At 47.1% G+C, this 19,780-nt stretch overlaps 1 protein-coding gene and 1 long non-coding RNA gene across 2 annotated transcripts; both read left to right on the top strand.

The window, feature by feature from the left end:
* Positions 1–535: 535 nt before the first annotated feature.
* On the top strand, positions 536–11,355 carry LOC150000830 (unhealthy ribosome biogenesis protein 2 homolog). Its single transcript, XM_090290259.1, has 5 exons — positions 536–563; positions 2,630–2,781; positions 5,440–5,527; positions 8,449–8,588; positions 10,897–11,355. The coding sequence occupies exons 1-5, from the start codon at positions 536–538 to the stop codon at positions 11,092–11,094; spliced, it is 606 nt and encodes a 201-aa protein (XP_090146385.1). The 3' UTR covers positions 11,095–11,355.
* Positions 11,356–14,445: 3,090 nt separating this feature from the next.
* Positions 14,446–15,952, top strand: LOC150000829 (uncharacterized). The gene is made up of 3 exons (XR_016513560.1): positions 14,446–14,495; positions 14,650–14,794; positions 15,205–15,952. It is a non-coding gene; the product is annotated as an uncharacterized LOC150000829 (long non-coding RNA).
* Positions 15,953–19,780: the final 3,828 nt, after the last annotated feature.

Raw genomic sequence — 19,780 nt, 5'->3', positions numbered from 1 at the left:
CACTCATTTATTCCCTGTTTGGTGATGGGGGAGCATCACACTCAGGACCTGACCCAGCCTGGCCACGCCCATGCCCCTGACACCTGGGTTCTGTTTTTTTTTTTGTTATTATTTTAATTTTTTTATCCTCACCAAGGACACTTCATTGATTTTAGAGAGGGTCGGGATGGGGAGAGAGTGAGAAAGAAACATTGATGTGAGCGAGAATCATCTTTGTTTGCTTTCTCGTATGCACCCCAACTGGGGATCGAACCTGCAACCTAGGTATGTCCCCTGACTGGGAATCGAGCCTACCATCTGGTAGGGACGATGCTCCAACCAACTGAGCCACACCAGCCAGGGGTGACAGCTGGGTTCTAATAGGCTCTGCTCTGTGACTTCGGTACCAGTGACTGGCTTCTTCCTAAGAGAGAGCTGACTATTTCTGCTAAGTTTTGTCCCTTTTTCCTTAGGCCATTTTGTCATCTGTGACATTGATCAAGTTGCTGCTGAACTGCCCATTTAGTGGAGAGAAAGCAAGTCTTTTCTTGCGTGCATGCCCCCAGATAATCACGGCTCTGACTGTGAGTACGGCACCTGACTCCCCTCTTCCCGTCCAGATGGAGGCGGTGTTTGCTTCTGCCATTCTCTGGTTTTATGCAGAGTGATCCAGGGGCTGCGTCCTGAAGTTGGCTGTCAGCCAAGGGCAAGTCTGTCCGTAGGTGTCCTGTTGTTGCCTGTCTGTACTACACATAGGGTCATCGTAGAAGATGTGGCGCACAGGGGGTATGTAGGGCTGTTGAGCATTAGGAAGCATTCGCTTTTGGTTTTTTACTGGGTGACAGTGTTGGTTTTAATGGCATTAACATCCAGGAGGTGTCCCGTCAGTTCTGGCTGGTAACTTTGTCCAGACGTGAGAAGCTCCTGCCTCGCTGGCCGGGCTGTTACTCTCCAGACAGGCAGCATCAGAAGGAATGTGGTGACAGAGGAGGCTGCTGCGGAGGCCTGCTTAAATTAGATAAGATGAGAAGGCATCCTGGAGCTTTCTTTGTCCCCACAACATTTTGTGGTCAGTTTAGTACATTCATTTATTCTGGGTGTGTGTGTGTGTGAAGTCTGATACATTGAGAAAAAATATGACTTTATAGAATGATATAGTAATGTTGCAGACAGATTATTGTTATAAGTCCACCCAAACATTATGTATTGGCCCCTGGTGACAGGACTTTCTGTTTCACTAGAACAAAAGCCGACTTGAGACTGGGACTCAGTGTTTCTGTTCTCTGAAGAGTCTGGTATCAGTATTTTACTTCAGTTCAAAAGGTCAGCATCCATTTTACCATTGTTATCAGCTCTAATGCTAGCTAGTGCGGAAAGAATTGCCCTGGGTTAGCATATTCTCAGGGTGCAGGGTCTAAAACTCTTTCTTAAAAAAAAAAAGTTTATTAATATTAGAGAGGAAAGCAGGTGGAGAGAGAAAAAGAGGAACATCAACGTGAGAGAAACATTGATCGTTTGCCTCCCATACATGCCCCAACCAGGGATCAAACACGCAACCTAGGCATGTGCCCTGACTGGGAATCAAACCTGCAGCCTTTTGGTGTACAAGACGACACTCTAACCAACTGAGCCACCCAGCCATGGTGTGACTTATTCTTCTCTCTTGTTTTTCTGTCTTGTTGCTTAGTTGTTTTCCTGGGAATCTGCTTTAGTAGACAAATCCTGTCTCTTCCTGTGTGTGGGCTGGGGGGCGGGGGGCACAGGAGGAGGTGTGTGTGTGTGTGTATGTGTGTGTGTGCGCGCGCGGGGCGAGGGGATGGGTAGAGTAGGAGAAGGGGGCCCACTAGAGGGGCCTCGTGGCTCATGGTCAGTGTTGGCTGTGTGCGTGCTTGGTCTGCGCTGATATAAATACCAGGCTAGAAACGGCTTAGATAAATCTAAATGGGCTCGCACGGAGTCAGCACAGCCAGAGCACCCAGAAAAAGATGAGCATTGTGAGAGACAGGCCTCAGGAGGCCTCAGCAGAGGTGCTGGTTACAGGTGGCTGTGTAGGAGGGTGGGGGTTGCAGGTGAGTGCTCCCAGGCTACGTAGGGAAGGCTTCGCCACCCAGATCTGGAGCCTGTTCTCTCTGTGATCTAGGACAATAGCTGAACATCTTCAACTAGAGCTGATTGTTAAGAAATGTAACAAATGAAGTTTGATTACAGACATGTAGAACTAATGCTCTTTTTAGAAAAATATTGTTCTGTTGCATCTGATATGACGTTTTCTTGTTCTGAGAAATTGGATGAATCAACTCCCTGATGAGAAATTACTTCTCATGGTAGATGAATCCCACAAAAAGTGTGGCCCAAAACGGCCAAGTCCATGGTCACCCTGAGGGATAGGACCCTGGCCTCCTTGTCACCTCAGCCTCCCCACCGACCACATCAGTGTATCTGGGAGTTTGGACGTTCTTACCTCTGTCACTTCAGTTCTTACCTCTGTTGGCTTCAGCTTTTGTCACTTCTTTTGAGAATCACCTTCATTTTCTTTCCGTGACTCCTTCTTGGCCTGTAGCTGCAAAACCGAGAGGCGTGCCAGGAGCAGCCGGCGGCCCCGGCTGTGGTGGAGCCCATCTTGGACGCGCTGGCCGCCCTGCTGCGGCAGGGGGAGGAGGCCATCGCAACCCGCACCACGTCAGCCTGGCCTTCAGCATCCTGCTCACGGTCCCCTTGGAGCACCTGCAGCCCACGGAGTATGGGAGCATCTTCCCGAGGGTGCACAACATGCTCTTCTCCATCCTGCAATGCCACCCGAAGGTGAGGGGGAGGCGCGCCAGGGTGCCAGGCAGCTGGTCCGTTGTGTGCAGGGTAATTTTGCCTTTAGGAAAGCAGTAGTAAAATGTCACTGTTGCAAGATAATAAAAATAACGATTTGCTAAGTAAACAATTGGCTGCAGTCATTGCCAGGGCCAGAGTGGCTTCTCAGGCACAAGAATGCTTGACCTTCCCACTGGGCCCTTTGGGTGAGTTTATCTTTGTTGGATATGACACTTGGAACGGTGTACGAGCTATTTAAGGAAACTCATTAGGAATTACTCTTTCTGTAGATCATGTATTTAAATGGCACTTACTGGCTTAGCTTTGTTCTTGGGTTTGTAATTCAGAAGGATCTAGAGAGCGAGGTATCCTAAGTTCCAGTGTTTAGCATGCTGCCTTTTAAATTAAACTGACACTGGAAACAAGTGCCTTAGAGAACAGATTTTAGTTCGGCCAATATTTATGTTTTTGTTTTTTAAAGATTTTATTTTTTATCTTTAGAGAGAGGGGAAGTGAGGGAGAAAGAGAGGGAGAGAAAACATCAATGTGTGATTGCCTCTCGTGCGCCCCCAGCTGGGGACCTGGCCCGCAACCGAGGCTTTTGCCCTGACTGGGAATCGAACTGGTGACCCTTTGTTTCTCAGGCTGGTGCTCAATCCACTGAGCCACACCAGCCAGGGCCAGTGAACATTTATTGAATATTTGCTATGTGTCTCACTTCACCACTACAGCAAATTTAAGTAGGTGGTAATCCCATTTTATTGATAAAGAAACAGAGTCTCAGAGTCGCTAAATAACTTGACCGATGTCGTCAGCGAAGATTCAAGACTGGATTTCTCTGGCCAGTGTTCTTTTCACTGCGCCATCTCTGTACGTGGGGTGCATGGGATATGGAAGAGAGACCCGTATCCACAGGCATATTCACATAGTTTTGAGTCTTTTAATGTTCTGAGGTTAGAGACCTGCCAGCAGAGCAGTTTTGAAAACATTTATTCTCTGGCAAAGTAAGCACTCACGATACTGGGCCTCACTCCAACGCCTTCCTCATGTAACAGTTGCTTTTGGCGCTGTCTGTCTTGTCCACATCTTTGTTATTACATCTCTCTGCAGACTGTTAGAGTTCTATGTGACTGCACAATATAAATGCAGGAGCAGTCAACTACAGACTGAAACTGCAGCCTTGCAGAAGATTCAGGATTTTATGCAACTGATGAAAGTAATGTTGACTGTGTAAATCTGCAAGACCAGTAACAAACGACCGTTGAGCAGAAGTGGGCTGTTGAATGAGAGAATTGACGAGGATATTGATGTGGTATTGCAGTAGTGGGTGATGTGACCAGTCACAGCTGCTCACCCGCATCTAGCCCGTCGGGTAGAGAGCGCGACGAGGGGCCCCATGTGGTGCATGGTCAGGATCGGCATTGCGCGTAGTGGGTCTGCATCGATAAAAGCACCAGGCCAGGACCTGCTGAGGTGGGTCCGAAGGCGTCAGGCACCGGGCAGCGAGCCCGGGTGGAGCGCTCAGCTGAACGATCAGCAGCCGGTTCTCAGCATGTCACACGTTACAACTATTTCATTCTCACGACTGGTTTTTCTCACTTTGCAGATGTGGAAGCAGGCAGAGAAGGGTTGGGTCATCTGTCCAAGATCTCATGTTAAGCCAGGCTTGAACTCAGATAGTCTGGCCCTGGATTTGTGCACTTTTAATTATATGATAGCAGAGGATTAACAGATTTCTTGGAAGATCTGATGAATGTCTGGAATACTTTTGCAAAAATGACCTTTTTCTGAACACATTGCAGAAGCCGATCATTTGACGAAAAGAATGTGATGTTATGTTACCAAGAATTAGGTTGGATAAAGTATATGAAAGAGAAGAATTCCGGCACTGGCTTTACTGTTCGTTTGTTCTAAGAATTAGAGCAGTGCTGTCCGGGAGACGTTTCAGTGCTGGGAGGAACGTTCTGGATTTGCACTGTCCAGCTGGTAACCGCTGGCCACACGTGTCTTGACCAGTTGAAATGTGCTCTAGGAGCTAGATGACTAGGAAGTGAATTTTAATTTTAACTCATAAGTAGCTACATGTATGTGGCTTGTTTGTGGCTGCTTCACTGGGCAGTATGCTGTTTTGATCATGATCTAAGGATGGTTGAGTATAAAAGAAGCATGTTTTATAATTTTTGTATCATTTTCCAAGATAAAGCCCCAGCCAGCCCTTTTCATTACTAAAACATGAGATGTTTTGATTCTTACTTTAAATGGGTTTGCTTTATGTAATCTTTTTTTCTAGTACCAGTTATATTTAAATACATTGGCTGTTGTTTCTTATATTATTTATCTCTACCCATTTCCAGAATACACTAGTAATAGCTTACAGTCGAAGACACAGATTTAGCAAATTCTAAAGCAGGATTCCCACATTACATTCTTAACGTTATACAGCATGGAAGCCCCACCTCCGACCTTAAATGTGAAAGAGTCAGGTAAGGTGGGTGAGCGATTTCCCCAGAAAGTCCAGGGAAAAGGAGGTTGCCGCAACTGTTTTGAGCATCCTGATAGATGAGATTAAGAGGGAAATAAAGATGAGCTTCTTTAAAGAGAAATTGAAACAAACAGTTACCTACGTATTTTTATATCTCTTGTCTGTTATTGTTGCAGGTAATGCTGAAAGCCGTCCCTTCTTTCTTGAACTGTTTTAATAGGTTGGTGTTTTCAGTTATCCATGAAGGACGGCAGAAAGATAAAGGTAATGGGAGTCACGGTGTCAGCGACACGATTTCAGACGTGTTTATCCTGCAGTGTCTCTGGCCACATATATTACTGAGAGTAAAACCACCCAGTTGAGTTTAAGTAAGAGAAATATTCAGATCATCAAATGAATACTCAAAACAATTTTTTGAAAAATTTTAAACTGTCACAATTTTTTACTGTATCTAGAACAGTGAACGCATTTGATATTTTCTAATTGAAATAGTTATTTTTCCTGGGGGAAAAAAGATCTAGAGTCAAGAAATACTTATTCTCATAAAAGGGGGATGTAAAAGTGACTACAATCCCATTCTCGGTCTTAAGGACTTCATATGTATATATATATACATATATATATTTTTTTAAATATTTATTTATTCTATTAGAGGGGAAGGGAGGGAGAATGAAAGGGAGAGAAACATCAATGTGTGGTTGTGCACCCACAACCGGGGACCTGGCCCACAACCCAGGCATGTGCCCTGACTGGAAATCGAACTGGCAACCCTTTGGTTCACAGGCCAGCACTCAATTCACTGAGCCACACCAGCCAGGGCAGGGCTTCATATTTTAATGGGGACCTTACAAAGGAACGGGCAGTTGTGGAGCCATCTCACTCTATAAACGGGGTGAGTTCCTCCTGCTCCCTTCCCCCCATTCCAGCCCCGTCATAGCCAAGTCTTGTTTGTTTACCAGTGATGCAAGCTGCCATTGACAGTAGCATAAATTACATACATGGCTTGTTTTCCAGCCTTGGAGTTTGTTGATTTCATGCTAAATTTCTAATTCGTGGAAGAGTCTCATTAATTAAACATTTGTTTACAAAGTGAGACTGTGGCACTATTTCTAATTGGCATAGTGTGGACCAGCCTCACGCTGTCCGATGTGCTAAGCATGAGGATAGGGTGTGAGGGGAGCCCTGGCCTCAAAGGAGGGGCTTTTAAGTCACCTCGGAGAGCGTCAGGGAAGACCGTGGGCTGGGGTTCGGGACTGACTAGGGATCCAGGAGTGGCGCTCAGCTCCTCCCCCTGCCAGTGGGACTCAGTCTAATAGGGTCAGACATGTAGATTTAAGCTGTAACTCCTTAAACCAGCTAACTTCTGTGGGAAGGGAAAAGGTGTAGTTAACACTGCACTGTAATTCCCAAATTAATCTGCCTACCTGGGGGGTCAGTCTGGGATTACACGGGCAGGTATTTGGGTCTCTCTCATGCCTGGTGCAGAATAAGCCTCACTGTGATATTGTGAACATGTTTAGGAGCAGGATGGGAAGCAGGCTCCTGGGCCCACTCTGGCCTTGGGCAGCTGGTGGCAGCTGACCACAGGGCCGTGTCGCGGCCTCTAAGGCCATTTCTGAGCTCTGCAGCTCGTGAGGGCCGTCTGGGCAGGAGGTGGGACATGGCAGTGCAGGGAAGGCCCTGGGGCCAGCCTCACCGGGCTGTGGAGCGGAGCCCTCGTCACGCGCTGGCACGGGGGTGGCCTGAGTGCCCTTGAATGTGTGTCCTTTGTTCCCAGTGAGCACAGGCGTACAGTGCTCCTGCTCGGCTGTGTGCTGCGTGGCCCTGTGGCCTCCGCGTGGGTGCGAGCCCAGGCGCCTCCAGTCGGCCAGGACTCGGCTCTCTGCTGTATCCGTGGCCTCACTGAGTGGAATTTTAATTACTGACTCCCTTTTGGTTGGCACCTGATGCCCTCTTTACTGACCACACATTAAATCTGGCATTCGCATTGTGAATTGCCTGCGTATGTGGAGCAATCTCAAAAGAGAGAAGGCAGGAATGCTGTATATTACACGTTCAAGTGCCCCACTAGAGTACATTGCCTGTTGAGAGAGCCAAGTGAATGTTAACAGTTTACAGGATTTCATGAAATTTCATTGAACTAGAAAAATTGCAATTGCACATAGATGTTTGTATGCATGATCAAGGTCTTAAGAAAGACACCGTACGTTCTAAAAATCAGATTTACTAAGGCATAATATATGAGGAACAAAGAGCATGCATTTAAAGTATACAACTTAATGCAATTTCATAGGTAACTACATGCAGGAAACCACCACCACAATCAAAATACAGAACATGTGCATCATTCCCAGAAGATTCCCTTTGCAGTCCATTCCCTGAGCCTGGTGCCAGCCCTAGGCGGCCCCTGATCTGCTTTCTGTCACTGTAATCTGTTTGCATTTTCTAGAATTTTATACAAGTGAGCATATCGCTCTGGTGAATGGTGAAAGCCAGGGCGGGTTCTCTGGTCTGTGCAGGGGCTCCCCACACAGGCTCTGTTGTGAAGGCCTGGGGGGCAGCTGTAACCTGGGCCGGGGCTGCCATTTCCGAATTCTCGATTTAGCTCCCTTGCTTGGTTTAAATTCTTGAGTGGGGTTTCTTAAGGGTCTGGATGGCCCTGGCGCCTTAAGGTGGAAAGAAGTAGGGATCAGAAATAACTCTGGGAAGATAGTAATGATGATTGAGTCTTACATACGTATTTGCGTAAAAAAGAAAAATTCTACACTTTCTGAAGTGTAAGGAGGCAGCGATATAATTAGGCCATTTTATTTAAAATCATATGTTAGAAACCATTTCAGAGAGAATTTTCCATTTCTTCCTCCCATTTTAAGCCTGCCTTGTAGAAATCCGTCTTGCCTTTAAATACAATAGCTATTCTTGATTTCATCCTAAAAAATCTTGATTAGTCTCAATAAACTCTTAATACAAACCATGTACTCTTGATTAGTGTAAGTGTTCTTCCCTTTGTTATGGAGATAAATATTTGGACACGTCCTCTCCCTCGTTCTGTGCGCAACATAAGCTAATTCAAGGGCGGGAAGAGTGGAGGCTCTGAGTAATTTGGGGCCACAGGAAGGGTATCACGTTGGAAGAATTAAAGCACATGGTCTGGAACTAACGGTTTGGAAACACTGCTTCTGTAGGGAGCACAGATGGCCTGCCGGTGGCCCTGGAGTGTGCCCGCCTGGTGGAGAGGATGCGCAGCCACGTCGCAGCTCAGGCCGAGGGCTTCACAGTGGTCGCCCCCTTCCTGGTGGCCCAGTACGTGACGGAGGTGCAGAAGGTAAGCTGGGCTGACGGCCTCCCACCAAGGGCTTCCGTGTGGGGTCCCTGTAGCAGGGCTTCTCAACCGAAATGGCAGGGGCCGTTTTGGGCCTGCTGCTCCTCTGTTGTGGCAGGGTGTCCTGCCCGTCCCCAGGTGTGGCGTAGAGCTGTCGGGGATGGGACAAAGTGACGTTCAGGGGGCTGTGGTGCTGTACATGGAAGACACTCAGTAACTGTTAGGTCTCCTTCTTGCTCTAGTGCGAATCTTGGGGCCTGTTCTGGTTAGTTTCTTGAGTGGTCCCCAGGTTCAAGAACAAGAGTCTGTTTTATCTTTCATTTGTTTTTCAGTTTAGTAAAAAACAAAGTATTCCGTATGCATTAGAGGCTCCTAATGAGAGAGCCACACATCTTTCTAAACCAGAAAGACATTGCTGACATTCGTTATGGCTGGAGAGCAAGTACAGCTGAGGAAGCCCCTTTGCCCCTGTCCCCTGTGTTTCTGTGGAGTGGGGTGCTCGTTCAGTTCAAGCAGATGACCTGATAGGACCGTGTCTTTCAGCAGAGGCAGCGAGCGACTCTGCAGATCTTGCCCCCTCCATGCAGTAATGTGTCACAGTGGAGATGAGTCAAGGAATTATGGTCACTTTTCTCTTGTACCCATAGATCAGATTTACAGCTGTCCCTGTATGATGGCTTAGAGTGAGTATTAAAAGCTGCTCAGAGATGTTTCATTTATTGGCCAGTGATCTTCATGTTGTAGGACTTGATTTTTTTCTCTTACTTTACAATAAGTTGTCTGAAACTTAAAGATGTGATGGTCGTGTGGTTTTGGTGCCACTGGCCTCCTGTCGCCCACCAGAGCGCTCTGCTCTGCGCTGCACTAGTGAGGTCCCACCCGTGTAAAGGAACTGTTGTGGGCTTGGGTCGCGGCCTCAGTGTTCCCGCTGGGGAAGTAGTTTCACGCCTTTTTGCCTTTGGAAGTGGAGTTATTTGTTTAGTGTGTGATGAGTGAATGAAAGAATGAATGGTCACCTTAAAACGTGCTCACCCTGCCACTGGTGAGATTAAGGACTTCCTTTGTTTTTCATTTGTCCTTTTTGTTTTATTTTTTCTTTCCCTCCCCAATGCCTTACTGTGAAGTCACAGATATGGCAGTGCACCTTCCATCCTTGAGTGTTTTTACTTATAAAACAGTCCAATTTAAGGTGGTGGTCTGCCACACAGTTTTTGAACTGTCAGATGAAAATGGTCATGACTTTGAAGAATAGTACCTTTTTAGTGGCCAACACAAATGGCCTCTTTAGGAATCTGCTGCCCAGTGGTTGCCTAGGTGACGCAGACTCCTCCCAGTTAATAAGCTCTGCCCCACTGGAAGCTGTGATTTGTAGATGACCTCTTGTAGGTCATCATGACATGAGTCAAGAATCAGCCACAAGCCAGGCCTCTCAGCTGGGACCTCTCGATTGCTTTTTGCTTTCAGCTTCTGGGCCATTCAGACTCTGCTCAGCGCCAGGTTCAGCTGAAACCTGAGTGGGGCCTGTCTCTGGGCCTGTTGTCTAGATACTAGTTTGAATCTCTGATCTGAAACTTTGTGCATGATATCTAATACGGCTGCATTGGGGCTGGACTGCCCACCCCCCCTGCTGTGCTCCAGATTTTAGTTAACCCAGAATTTCAGGAAAGAAATTGGTCCCTTTAGGCACAGGGACCAATCCAACCATTCTGGGGCAGTTAGCAACTTTGGGCCCGTTGTGCTATTATAGATGGAAATAAAGTTATCCATTAAGTGGTAATCAAATCACTTCTGATGCAGGGTGGAGTAAGGTGATCTAGTTGCTAATCACCTGTCAGTGATCTACTTGGAGAGTGTCAGAGCTGCCTGTTCACCTGTCTGTTCACCTGCCTGCCCTGCCCTGGGGGGAGGGGCCAGTCACAGTAGTAAACATTGCTTCTGGTTAATGTAGCTTCCAATGGGACTGACCATGTGGAAGAGTTTAACACCATGTGCAGGCAGCTCTTCCTATGATTTTTAAATGTAGAGTCCAATTTTTAAATGCCCCCGTTAAACACATAGATATCATGTTCGTCTTTTCAAAGCTGCCCCTGGGGTGTTTTATTCCAGGTCTCTGTTCACTTGAGTTGGCTTCTATTTCCCCAAAATATAAACTTTTAAGGTATGAATATTCAGTCATGTAAGTTGTATGCAACATGATATTTTAAAAGAAGCATCTTTTCTCAAGTTGGAGGCGGATGTTGGAATTCCGTCAGGTCTCCTGTGGGCCCGGCCTCAGCCTGTTTGCTCTGACGGACGGTGTGTCCTTCCCCAGGTCACCCTGTCCCCGGCTGTGAAAGGGCCCCTGCAGGAGGGCATCTACCTCCTCCTGGACCTCTGCACCAAGTCGGACGTGCAGTTCCTGCGGGCCTCGCTGCCGCTGGGAGTGAGAGACGTCTTCAAGGAGCTGCACCACGACTACGTGAAGTACCACAAGGCGAAGCACGAGGGGGAGAGGCGGTACACGGTCTGAGGCTGCGCGGCAGGAGGCGGCGTCGGGTGTCCCACTCACAGTGGGGATGAGTGGAAACCCTCCTGGGACTGTTTAATGTACATATTGTATTTTACAGTCATGTTGTCAATGCGGAGTATTTTTTAACATATTTCTCTGTGTAGTAAGTATTGCAATAGAACCCTGAAAATAACATCTTAGAATGAGGTGCATTCAATAAAAAATGGCTGAGCCTCTCGTGGCCGTTCCAGAGGCAGTTCTGGCCTCATCCCCTCTCTCCTCGAGGACCTCTGTAGAACTGGTTATTTTACTTCAGGCACATGGCTCTGTAATTAAGTCCCATTTAAATATCTTGGCCTTTTATCTTCCTTGAGTAACATGGGAAGTATTGTTGAAATGGCACTTTTTCTGAGTGCCTTCTGATGGAGCTGGGAAAGCTGGAGCTCCATGGCTCCGTGTGAGCGGAGGGGGCTGCTCTGGGCAGGGGAGCGGCCCCCGCTGGCAGGTGGGTGCCCGTCAGTGCAGGGGCGGGTCAGATCGTCCATTCTCCTGCCTGTCTTTCTGCTTCAGCTCTGAGTTTATTTTAGAATGTTTTTCCCTATTTAGTCTAAGAAGTACTCCTAATTATTTTTTCTTATTACCTAAGCAATATATTTCATCATAACAATCTCAGAAAATACAAAAGAAAGGGAAAACAACTTACTTTTTTAAGGGAAAGAATTTTAAAAGCATTTAGTTTTTCAGCCTCTGCTTTCCTTGGAGTACTTTGTTTCACCTTTTAAGATATATATAAATGGCTAGGTAGTTGCCAGATTGGATCATAATTACAATTTTGTTTTGTTTTGTTTTAGCTACCTTTTTTTCCTGTGTAAAAGTTCAGTGACATCTTTGGATCTATAAAGGCATTTGGCATATACCTTTTAATGGCTTCATAGTAGCCCATTTACCAGATGTAGCTGTTTCCTTTAATCCCCAGGGTCTTTCCGAATTTCCTTGTACACGTGGTGCTTGCAGCTGAGTCTCTCCTCTCTTTATTTGCATGAGATGAAGTTCCATAACACGTATTGTTGGTCAAAAAGTCCTATCACTTTTTAAAAGTTTATATAAATATTGCCAACTTGCCCTCCGGAATGTATACTAATTTATTTTTCCACTAGTGAATCAACTTCAATATTATTGATTTTCTTTGTTTTATGCTTCCTTGATGACAAAATATTACTTTGTTTTGCATTTCTTTAATTACTAAATTATACATTTTTTATAGTACCACTTTTATTTCTTCTACAAATTATGTTTATGCAATTATGTTTATTATGTAATGCTTGCCTGTTTCTGAATTAGGATATTTGCTTTTTTCTTACTATATTTGTGGCATTTATATTGGAATTCTCATACCCCTTTTTTAGTCAAAATATTGACAAATTATTTGAAGGATCGTCTGTAAACAAAAGGCATTTTTTTTAACACAACTTTTTAAAGCACATGGACACACATGTTTGGAGCAGATAATACAAAAATGGATTTATTTGACTACCTAAGAGAAATAGCGTATTTTTTATGCCCCAGATTTGCTGGTGTGTCTTGCGTTGGCGTACTGAGTTGGGGAGCCAGTGCTGCTTCTCCTGCCGCTTGGTCTATCTGTGTCCTTCCCTCCGTCTACACAGCATGTGTGTGTCTACACAGTGTGTGTGTGTGTGCAGAGCCTTTTTTCTAAGCTCTGAACACCAGCAGTGGATTCAAGCGGTCTGGCATCGTCTTTTTGCTTAATGCCCTGTATTGACAAAATTCTCCTTGTGCTCTGAGTTCCCCCACAGGGCCCTCTAAGAGCGACTGATGACATTACCCCTTGTCCGCACCCGGAGATGGTGTGTTGGAGCAGGCAGGTGACCTTTCAAGGACACAGGTTGTAAACAGAGCTGGAATTAAAACCACAGTTCTGGTTTTGCCCTTTTGGTCCAGGGCCCAGACGGGAGGGTGAGTGCTCTCAGAAGCCCTCGTGGAACTGGGCCAGTTTCTTCTCCGCTTGAAGTTCACAGAGGCTGGAGGTTAGCAGTAACGCGATTTCCCCTACTCTGGAGGGTTCTTGGGGTGCAGGCACACGGAGCAATTCCCCAGGCGGACTGACGGTGGTGCTGCTGGGCCGCCACCGAAGGCCCCTCGCTGCTTGGAAAAGGGAGCGCAGAGCCTTGGGAGACGGGGGCGAGGAGCGAGTCCTCGTCCTTTCTGCAGCGTCCCCACTCCTGAGAGGGGCTGTTCTGATCTCATCGTCACGGCTCTTTGAACGCTAAACCTTCCTCGGGAAAGAATAGTTTTCAACTCTATTTTGTTGAATAGTGGGGAAGAGGAAACATTTTTCTCGGTGGTGATAATGCTGTGTTCATTTTTATTTGCTAGAGCGGGCCTCACGGGCAAAGAGGGTTGGCCCGGGCAGCGTGGGGGCGGAGGGGGGTGGCAGTGAGCGAGACCCACCCGACCTGCTGTGGCGCCACGCCCTTCGTTTGACACGTGGGCCTCACGCTCCTGGGTGCCGGGCCAGGCACTGGGGCTGCGCTCACGGAGCTGCTTTCTGGCAGGGGACACTGGGCATCCCAGAGGCTGGTCCCAGGGACGGGAGGCACAGGAAACAAGTGCAGGCGCTGGGAGCGGGGAGGCCGTCCTGGGAGGTGACGTCTGAGCTGAGGCTGCCAGAGTGATAGGGACGGATCCTCAGGGAAGCGGCTGTGTCAGGGAAGGGAGCGGAAAGGAGCCCGTGAGGGCAAGGGGGAGCTGAAGACACCCGGGACCCTAGAGACGGAAGCGTCGGATCAGCGGGGGCGAGCCAGCACACCGGAGGAGCCTGCAGTGGAGGGCAGGGACCACGGGTCCCCTTCTCTTTCAGAGCAGTTCCCTGGGGCCGTGGCCGAGAGAACGGCGTGGGTGGCCAGCGCAAGCTGGCTCCTCCTTGTGTTGGGCTGGGGGCAGTTGGAGGGGACAGCAGAACTAACTCAATTGTTCAGTTCCCCTTCGACCTCCTCTCCTCCTCTCCCTCCTCTGAGGTCACCAGCTGCCTCTGCAAGTCCCTCTCAAACTTCCCGGTCCCACTGATTGAATCACCTTGCCTTGCCCCGAGTTGACAGCCTGCAAGGACAGACTGATTCTGTCGCATTCGTCTTCCAGTGTCCAGCTCTCCCCTAGGCCACCCGCCCACACACTGTTCCTGCTCAGCCCCAATGATGGCGCCTCGCCTTGCTGAAAAATCTTCAAGGGCTGTTCCTCTTCTACAGACGAAGCCCTTATCCCAGAACCAGGGGCTCTGCTCTGACTCCAGTCCGTCTACCACCTTCCCAGCTGTCAGAAAGGACCCTCCCCAACGTGGGCTGGCTCCCTGCTGTCCTCCAAAGTCACGCCGCTCGTTGGGTCCACACGGAGCTGTACGAAGAAAGGTGAGGTGCAGAGGCTCTGGAGCAGGCCACGCGGGGTCTGATGCAGATTCCCCAACTACCTGACCGACTCAGGGCTGCTGTGTACACTGCCCAGAGCTCCTGGCTGAGGGAGCAGCCGGGGCCTGTCACCTGACCTAGCTCTCTGCCTCCCCAGGGATCCACACCTGCCCAGAACAGGTGCCTTTCTCTATCAGCTCTGAGGGGCTTCTGCTCACCTGCTTTTCCAAGTGGCCAGTGGGTCCCTCATGCCACCCATGCTGCCATGCCCTGTGACCCAGCCAGGACACCTTGATGAACAGGTCAGACACCTGCTCGTGAGCGGAGTCGCTGCTTGTGGGCCCCCTCCCTTCCCCACCCACCCCGGGTTTCCTTCCACACTGTTTCTTGGAGGCAGGTGGTGTTGCCTTGGACTTGCTGTGCGTGCTTGGGCGAGCATGTGGCCCCAGGGTCTCCCCGTTTCCTGTTGGCTCCCTCAGCTCCCTCCCTGCTTCTGCTGGGTGCCCCCAGCCACACCTCAGTGTCAGGCTGCCTCTGTTGGGACAGGACCCTTGGGCAACAGGCCATGGTCGGGCCACGGTTCCCCCTTGGCAAACAAGTCCATCTAACTTACGGAGTGTCTGACAGCCTCTGTGTTTTTATTTGTTAACTTACGAATCTATGTATGTGTGCTTTCATTTAGCAAACACTTACTAGCTTTTCTCTCTCACAGGAAGCACTTCCTAATTGTGGGGCTCCTGGAAGGGACCTAATTTCCCGAGTTTCACTTTCTCCTCTGTGAAATGGAGATGGTAATTATTTACTGCAGAGCAGCCCTGCGCCTTACAAGGTAATGGATTTGAAAGGATGTCACCCAATACCAGCGAGGAGAAGGCGTTCAACAGGTGGGGGTGTTCTTCCCCGCCCATCATGCCGGCCTTCCCCAAGCTCTTGGATGGCGCGTCCCACGGAGGATGCTCTGGGACTGTGTTGCCCAGGGTCTCTTGCCACCACGCTCTGCGACTCCTTTTCCTCCTAGATCACATGCCTCGTGAATTTGTTGAGAGAATTATGTTAAGTACTGTATGAAGAGCACTTTGAACAGTGTCTGGCCCATAGCTTGTTCCAAAAATAGCATCTGTTATTATGATCATTATTATTCTATAACCAGTGATAGAGAAGTGAGCTGAAATCCCACCCTGCTTAAGGGCAAGTAGTATTTGCAATGACTTGTGTTGGTCCTTTGCTTGTGGCTGGTTGGGAGAAATCCTCCTAGTTATCGGAGACCTTAGGCTGAGTGAGGGTGAAGTCCTGATGATGTGGGAAGGCCGTCCGGGTCTGGGCCTGTTGAGTAGATCAGCACCCTCTGCTGCGATCTTGGTGGGTGGGCTCCCTGTTGGGGTCCTGATCAATGCTCTAGTTTCTCTTAAGTTTACATCCCACTGCTGCTGGGTCTTTAGAATAAAGATTGTGCTAACAAAGGCCCAGGAGTGACTTTTCTGAACTATAACTCTTTCTTTTGAATGCTGAGGATGCAATATACTTACGTGATTCACAACCAGGATTCGGAGTCACACCCACTCAATTAGAATCTTACTTGTCTTTCACTAAACTATCTGTGTGTCTTTGTGTAAATTACCTAACCTCTCTGTTCTTTGGTGTCCCTGTCAGGAAAAGTGGGACAGTTATAGCACCTACCTTATATGGTTGTTTTAGGGACTAAATGTGATAATGTATGAGACTTTTAGTATGGTCCCTGGAAGGGAGGAAGTGCTATTATTATAAGTTCAAAAAGTTTGTCCTCAAATTTTTATTATAAAAAATTTCAAAATTATGGAAAGATTGAAAATGTAACACAACAAACATCCATATGCTCTCCACCTAGATTCAGAAATTATAAATATTAGACATATTTGCTCTCCGTCAACCTATTAATATCCATATATGAAATTTTTGCTAAACACTGTGAAAGGAAGCTGCCTACATCATGATATTTCACTCCTAAAAACTTTATTCTGCTCCTAATAATAAGGACATTCTCCTACATAGCCACACTGCTCTTATCACACGTAAGAAAAATCAAAATAATTTCATAAAATCATCCAATGTCCTGTCTCTTTCAAATTTTTCCAGTTTTCCCAAGAAGACTCGTTGCATGGTACCAAAGTATCACCCCAAGGGTTATTTACTGAGTTCAAACAGGGGTGGGGAGGGAGCTTTATTACTGAGAGATCTGGCCATGTTAGCATAAACATAATACCGCTAGGTATGGTCTGCTTACCTGCCATCATTTAGAGAGACTGTCACCAAAATTTCTACCTGCAGTCTAATCCAGCCACTAGATTGGTGCTGCTCAGGATGGTAATCACCAGCCAGCCATGCGTGGTTACTGGGTCCTTGAAGTGTAGCTGGTCCCAGTTGAGATCTGCTTTCAGTATAAAAGCCCCAAGTTTTGAGGACTTAGTATTGAGGAAACAGTGTAAAATGTTTCATTAATAATTTTCAAAATATCAATTGTGTTGCAATTATAAGATATTAGATATGAGTTAAAGTATGCTATTAAAATTGATTTCACCTGTTTTTAAATTTTTAAAAATGTGGCTACTAAAAACTTTGAAAATGTAGATGTGGCCCATTGTATTTCTATTGAACAGCACTGCTGTAGACCTTGCAGAGGGGAAAGGAACTGAGGAGCAGGATAAGTGACATGAGAAATAATCTGATAAAACCAGAAGTCTGTGACATTCTAAAAATCTCTCCAAACAGTGTCGTGAAAGGAAGAAAATGGCAAAGAGATCTTTTTAGATTTAGTGGCTGCAGAGATAAAACAAGCAATACTTGCATCTGGATTGGGTCCTTAAGGGAAGTAACCAAACATCTCCCTGCACTATCACCAACTAAAAAGTCCTAAGAGACCATCTTAGACCCTGTTATCACCAAGGATAAGTGAGAACTGGATGGTGAAGGGCAGCTGTGCATTTGATGAGGATCATCCAGGTAGCTTAAGAAGACTGTTCTTAGAGGTGGTTCTTAGGTTTCCATGGAAATTGGAATGCTGACATTTTAAGATGTCACTAGGTGATCAGATGAGAGCCCTTCCATCCCCCTGGGACAGAGAGGAACAAGGAGAAAGACATTTCTGTTGAGAGATCACATGACATGGAAATGGGGTTTGGTTGGTTTTCTTTTTCTTTTTTTTTACCCTTACCTGAGGACATTTTCATTTACTTTTTCTTTTGTTTTTAAAGATTTTATTTATTTGTTTTTAGGGAGAGGGGAGGAAGGGAGAAAGAGAGGGAAAGAAACATCAAATGTGTGGTTGCCTCTCGTGCGCCCCCAGCTGGGGACTTGGCCTGCAACCCAGGCTTGTGCCCTGACTGGGAATCAAACTAGCAACCCTTTGGTTCACAGGCCGGAGCTCAATCCACTGAGCCACACCAACCAGGGCTCACTTGCTTTTTTTTAGAAATGAGGGAGGAAGGGAGAGAGAGACATTGATGCTGGGACCAGAAACCATTTGTGTCAGGACCGTGGGCTGCAAGCACACATGCCCTGACTGGGAATCAAACCCACAATCCTTCAGTTATGGGATGATGCTCTAGCCAGTGAGCCACACTGGTCAGGGCAGGTTTGGTCGGTTTTCTTTGTGAGCACTGGTCTCGAAAGAATCAGAAGTTGGGTTTATGATAGAACCAGCAATAATAAAATACATAATGAAATTTAAGAAAAGCCTTGACCTTCCTAGCCATTGTTCTCTTTGAGGTCGTTGGCCTTGGGACGTTAGACTTAGGTGATAGCCCTAGTTTGGGGCTACATAGGGTATTTTAACACAGAAAAGAAAAAGACCTTTTGGGTTTCTAAAGCGGACACAATTCTACTGGAGTCACAATATCCTGGGAGGTGGCCAGAGGCGGTGACGCTACAGACGTTCCTCTGAAGGTTTTGCAGGTGCTTCGTCTATGTTTGTCACCTCTTCGAAACAGTTCATTTTCTCAGAGCTTTGAAATGATTTCTACTCTGTTTTGTTTTAGAAACATCTAAAATGAATTTGATGTCAGCTCTGGGCTTTTCGCCATCCAAATTACACATTTATTGAGAATAGCTATGTCTATAATTTCCACAGAACATGAAAAGGTTACTTAAGAAAATTGATAGGCAGGGCAGTACCTACCTTTGATTATATTTACAATGTGTTTCTGATTTGGGCTTTTGGTAAAGTTTTGTTATTATATTTTCCATTGTAGCATATTGTCAAGGGGTCTGTTCCTTTTCTCTCCGCTGATATTACGAATCTCAAATTGGAGATGTTAACTCAGAAACACCAGAACTGTCTTATTTTTTATTGCTAGGGAAAGACATTTGGGGGTTTCTGTGTTTATTTGCCCTAAGACTCTGTAGTTCTTGGTGACTTTGGTAGCACCTCCTATTGCCCATGGATAGCTGTGTGGACATGTTCTGCTGTCACCTTGCACCTGCTAGCTGGCGGGAGTCGTGCATATTTAAGCCACGGGGCTGCACAGTGTCAGGCTAGTCTCCGGTTGCCTAGAGACGTGCCCGTGGTAGAAACGCCGAGGGGCGCTTGGTGGCTCCCCACAGGGGCAGGGCTCACAGCAGGCAGGCACCTGACACTGGGTCCCTGTGTTCTGGTGATAGCATTCACTTGGCAGTTTCGGAAACTTTATTGTCCCTGTGAGCCCAGCCTCAGGGCTAACTCACAATGGCATGATCACCAAACCTGAAAGAGGTTTACAAGGGACAAGATCCGTGGACAGTGACAACCACATTTAATCTATTAATAAAGGCACTAAGCTCCACCCAGTTTCAGGGGCCTTAGGAAGCTGCTACATCATCTTGGGTGAGAATGATATTTGCGCAAAGGGAGCTGCATGGTCCCCAAGGGTAGTTCACAGAGGTCTGTCCACACCAGCTCTCTGCACCTGAAATGCTGACAAAAACCGGTGAATCTGCTTGGACTTAACACACGTGGCTTTCCAGTCCACGCCTCTGCACCTGCGCCCAGGCTGGTTTGCTCTAATTTCAGAGTGGTTCCGAACTTCTGTCCCTCCTCCCCCTGCTGTGACACATTGCCTGCTGAAGTTCATGGTCTACCAGAGCTATGCTCGCTGCCCCGGACGTCTAGCTGCAGCTCTGCACCTTGGTCTTCACTCTGCACCATGTTGAAATGAAAGACAATGAAAGAGAGACACATTTTGCAAATTGCAAAAAATCATTCACAAACTTCAATATTTTAACTTTTATTTGTGCCAGATTAGCCAGAAAACACCTATGAAGGATGCTGACACCCCTGG

This window comes from Furipterus horrens, unplaced genomic scaffold (genome assembly GCF_987537825.1).
Source record: "Furipterus horrens unplaced genomic scaffold, mFurHor1.1.pri manual_scaffold_10, whole genome shotgun sequence".
Taxonomy (NCBI): domain Eukaryota; kingdom Metazoa; phylum Chordata; class Mammalia; order Chiroptera; family Furipteridae; genus Furipterus; species Furipterus horrens.
The sequence above is the reverse complement of the archived record's forward strand: the minus strand, read 5'-3'. Positions and strand labels throughout refer to the sequence as shown.

Bases quoted from the DNA above. Each gene is read 5' to 3' on its own strand.
- LOC150000830 (XM_090290259.1), top strand. From the start codon at position 536: ATGCCCCCAGATAATCACGGCTCTGACT. The intron at 2,782-5,439 runs GTGAGGGGGAGG...TTATTGTTGCAG, and splicing joins TCCTGCAATGCCACCCGAAG to GTAATGCTGAAAGCCGTCCC. The intron at 8,589-10,896 runs GTAAGCTGGGCT...GTCCTTCCCCAG, and splicing joins ACGTGACGGAGGTGCAGAAG to GTCACCCTGTCCCCGGCTGT.